General features: G+C 41.9%; 1 protein-coding gene across 1 annotated transcript; it reads right to left on the bottom strand.

The window, feature by feature from the left end:
• Nucleotides 1-3,579: 3,579 nt before the first annotated feature.
• On the bottom strand, nt 3,580-4,089 carry LOC111902865 (uncharacterized). The gene has a single exon (XM_023898676.1). It carries the CDS (start codon nt 4,087-4,089, stop codon nt 3,580-3,582), a length of 510 nt encoding a protein of 169 aa, XP_023754444.1.
• Between the last annotated feature and the right edge of the window lie 573 nt (nt 4,090-4,662).

The following is a 4,662-nucleotide window of genomic DNA, read 5'->3' as shown; positions in this document are numbered from 1 at the left end:
CGCTCGCTCTGACCATCAATCTGTGGGTGGTAAGCAATATAGAAAAGCAATCGAGTACCCAAATCCTCATGAAACTTCCTCCAAAACCTAGAAGTGAAATGGACACCACGGTGGGAAACAATGGAAATTGGAAAACTATGCCACACAACCACCTCTTTAATGTAGATCTCGGCTAACTCTCGGCGGATTAACTCTCCTAAATCGGGATGAAGTGGGTGCTCTTGGTCAACCTGCTGACAATAACCCATATCGAATCAACCCAACGTGTCGTCCTTGCTAACTTCATGATAAAATACATAGTAATCTCCTCTGATTTCTACATGGGGATGTCTAACGGATGCATTTTGTCATGGGGTCTCTGATGTTTAGCAAGTCAGTCACCGCTCCATATACCAAGCTATCTCTCTATTCATATAGGTCCACCCATAGCTAAGTCATAGATCCCTGTACATCTGTGTAACTCCTAGATGGATCAAAAAATTAGACTTGTGTGCTACCTCCAGCAATGTCTGCCAAATCCTACCAGAAATGGGAACCCACACCCTGCCACACTGAGTCAATATGCCCCAACTATCATTGAAAAATGTAGAAATCTAACCCCTAATCTTCACTTTCTTTCGATTCTATTCCCTAAACCCCCTTAATCTACTCTTATTTGATCAAATCCTATAGTGGTGAGGTGATAGTCATCCTCAAGAATAGGTCTCTAATAGGAGCACTAGTCTCCTTGCGACTCAAGTCATCGACCACTACATTGGCCTTCCCAAAATGATACAAGATCTCATAATCATAATCCTTCACCACATTCAAGCACATACATTATCTCATATTCAGGTTCGGATGGTCCATCAAACATATCAGACTCTTGTGGTCCATGTAAATACTACTCCAGACCCCATACATGTAGTGCACCATAACTTGAGGGAGAAAACCACAACCCCCAACTCTAAATCTTGAGTAGGATAATTCGCCTCATGGTCCTTCAACTGCCTTGAAGCGTATGTGATCACATGACCCCTCTACATAAATACTGCTCCCAAACCCATAATTGACGCATCACAATAAACCATAAAATCATCCACACCCTCGGAGAGGGTAGGTGTCGGAGCCTTGCATAACTTCTGTCTCAGTGTCTCAAATGTTGTCTGTTGCTCATGAACGCACAAAAAAGTGACATTCTTCTTCATCAATCGGGTCAAAGGAACTATGATCTTCAAGAAATCCTGAATGAATCTTTGATAATACCTTTCTAAACAAATGAAGCTTCAAAATCTCATAGAGGGACCTCGGGACCTCCCACTACACCACGACCTCGATCTTGGCTGAGTCGACCAAAATACCATTTTGGCTAATAAGGTAACCCAAGATTTGCACCTCGCATAACCAAAACACACATTTGGAGAACTTTTCATAAAGTCTTTCTCTCTCTTTCTCTCTCTCTCTCTCTCTCTCTCTCTCTCTCTCTCTCTCTCTCTCTCTCTCTCTCTCTCTTTCTCTCTTCAAATTCTCAAGAACCTCTTGTAAATACTCCTCATGCTGCTCCTTAGTCTTAGAATACACCAATATATTATTAATAATTAGCATCACCTATCGCTCCAACATTGGTCTACAAACCTGGTGCATGAGGTCCATGGACATTTTTGGTGCATTGGTGAGCCTAAATGGTATCACACGAACTCATAATGTTCATAACAGGTATCAAAGGTCATCTTTGGAACATCCTCATCTCTAAACCTCATCTGATGATAACCCGATCTCAAATCAATCTTGGAAAAAAAAGATGCACCCTAACATCTCCTATAGTCAAAACACATCCGATGGGACCCGTCCAACATCTCCTGAAACAACATGGACAACTATAGCATCTTCGGGGGTGCAAGACGATAAGGTTCCTTGTCTATCAGAGCTGCACCCAGAACTAAATCAATCTAAAACTCCATTTGCCTCTTAGGAGGCACTGCCGACAAATCCTCTAGAAACATGTAAATTCTGAACTATAGGTATACCCTCGATAGACTTCTTCCCTTTAACCCATGTTTCCACAATATAAATAAAAAAAATCCTGAACATCCATGATGGAATTCTCTCCTAGCTCTTGAAAATGAATAAATGGATGGACCGCCTCATGCACCCTCACCATGAATGATAGGTTCTACCCCGCTTGGGGTTTGGAGCCTTAGTAATTGGTACTCACAGTCAATCATATCCCCAAACGGACTCAACCAATCCATGCCGAAAATGATCCTAACCCATCCCAGAGAAATAGGAAGGAGATCAACTAGGAAACAAATTCCTTCTTGGTTCCTTCGGCCTACGCCTCCCTGATCATATCTATAAGTGGTGAAATAATGGTCATTCTCAAACATAATTTTAGAATAGGAGTAACAGTCGTCTGGTGGATCAAAGCATCGATCACCACATTGGCCTTCGATGGGTGATATAAGATCTTGCAGTCTTCATCACCACATCAAGCCACCTGCATTGCCTCGTATTTAGATTTGGATGATCCAAGCAGTACATCAAACTCTTGCGATCCCTGTAGATAGTACAATGGACCCTGTATAGAAAATGACACCAAATATTGAGGGCGAACACCACTGTCCCCAACTCAAGATCGTATGTAGGATAATTTGGCTCATGAGGCTTTAATTACGTTAAAGTTTAACCTATCACATTCCCCCTTTGCGTCAAAATGGAAACCATTCCTAGAATTCACACATCACAATATACGACATAGTCATCAACTCCCTTAGGGAGTGCCAAAACTGGCGCCTCACATAATCACTTTTGTAGGGTCTCGAAAGCCACCTGCTGCTCATACCCCAAGCGAAAATTGAAATCCTTCCTATTCACCTTGGTAAAAGGAACTGAAATGATAGAGAATCCTTGGATAAATATCATTTAGTAACTAGCCAACCTAAGGAAACTTCATATTTCATATGGAAATCACGAAATTTCCCACTGAATCACTGCCTTTATTTTGGCAAGATCGATCAGAATATTGTCCTGGCTTATTAGGTGTCTCAAAAACTGAAACTCACTCAACCAGAACTCATACTTGGAGAATTTGGCGTACAACCTCTCCACCCGCAGAACCTCACATATCTCATGAATGTGCTCCTCATGTTGCTACTTAATATTAGAGTAGACCAACATATCATCAATAAAAACGATCATTGATCAATCCAGCATCGATATGCACACCCGATTCATGAGATCCATGAACGTTGTCGGTGCATTGGTTAGCCTAAATGTCACCACCACTTACTCAAAATGGTCGTAAAGAGTACGAAAGGACGTCTTCTTAATGGGATCCTCCCTAACCCTCATCTTATGGTAGCCTAAGCTCAAATCGACATTGGAGAACTAAGATGCTCTCTACAACCAGTCAAAAATGCCATCAATCCTAGATAATGAGTAACCGTTTTTCACTGTCAACTTGTTCAAATCCTAGTAATTAATGCACATCCGATGTGAACTATCCATATTCTTGAAGAAAAGGATCAGTGCTCCCCACGACGAGCTACTCGACCGGATAAATCTGTTGCTTAACAACTCCTGGAGTTGTGAGGACAATTCTTACATCTTAGGTGGTGCAAGGTGATATGTTGCCTTGGCAATTGGGGGATCACCAAGGATCAGGTCGATCCTAAAATCCACCTGCTTCTCAGGAGGAACGCCTGGTAGATCTTGTGGAAAAACATCTAGAAACTCTCTCACCATAGGATCATTGGAAATTGACTTCCCCTTAACCTGAGTATCAACCACATATGCAAGGTAAGTCGAAAATCCATGCTGAAGATACTTCCTAGACCTGGCGACCAAACAGAAGGCTGAACCAACCCTTGTGTCATCACCATAGATGGTCGATTCTCCCCCACTTAGGGTACGAACTACCACGAACTGATGCTCATAGTCAATTAACGCTTTGAAATGGATCAACATATCCATAAACGTGATCACACATACATCTCTCATCAAAATAAGAATAAGGTCGATCAGAAACCCCACACCAAAAATCTCCAACACATAGTCGTAGTAAACATCAAAGGTTGAAATCATGGGGTCATCAACAATGGCGACCTCCATAGGTTGATCCAATGATCAAAGATGATAATCAATAGTAAACGAAGATGACACAAAATATCGACTCTCACTTGATTCAAACAAAACCGATGTATGTAATGAATTCACTAGGAATGAACCTATCGGAGCATGAATATAATAATATAGGAATATAAATTGATAGAAATATAAATGAACACACACCTATAATGATGTCAGGCACTGCCCTGGCCTCCTATGCTGTCAACTGGAAAGCTCGCCCTAGGGCCTTCGGGGCTTGGCCTTCCCCTAACATACTTTAAGGATGCACAAGGTCGTACGAGCTAGCGTCTACACTAATCTTGAGGGAAGCAATGGGTAATCAAACTTTTGATGGCCCATCTGGTTGCAGTTGAAATAGACATGAAACCCTTTGAACAATCCTTCACAAAATTACCCTCCTTGCTACACATATAGCATACTGTACCTACCCGACATGGACCCTCATGACCCTTACGACACTTGCTACAAGTGCAACCTCTCTGACCTCCTGATCTCAAATTAGCGGGTTTGAACTAATTAGTTGCCGACTACGACTACACTGGAATATAACTCTTT

This window comes from Lactuca sativa, chromosome 7, assembly GCF_002870075.4.
Source record: "Lactuca sativa cultivar Salinas chromosome 7, Lsat_Salinas_v11, whole genome shotgun sequence".
In the NCBI taxonomy this organism is placed as follows: Eukaryota; Viridiplantae; Streptophyta; class Magnoliopsida; order Asterales; family Asteraceae; genus Lactuca; species Lactuca sativa.
The sequence above is the reverse complement of the archived record's forward strand: the minus strand, read 5'-3'. Positions and strand labels throughout refer to the sequence as shown.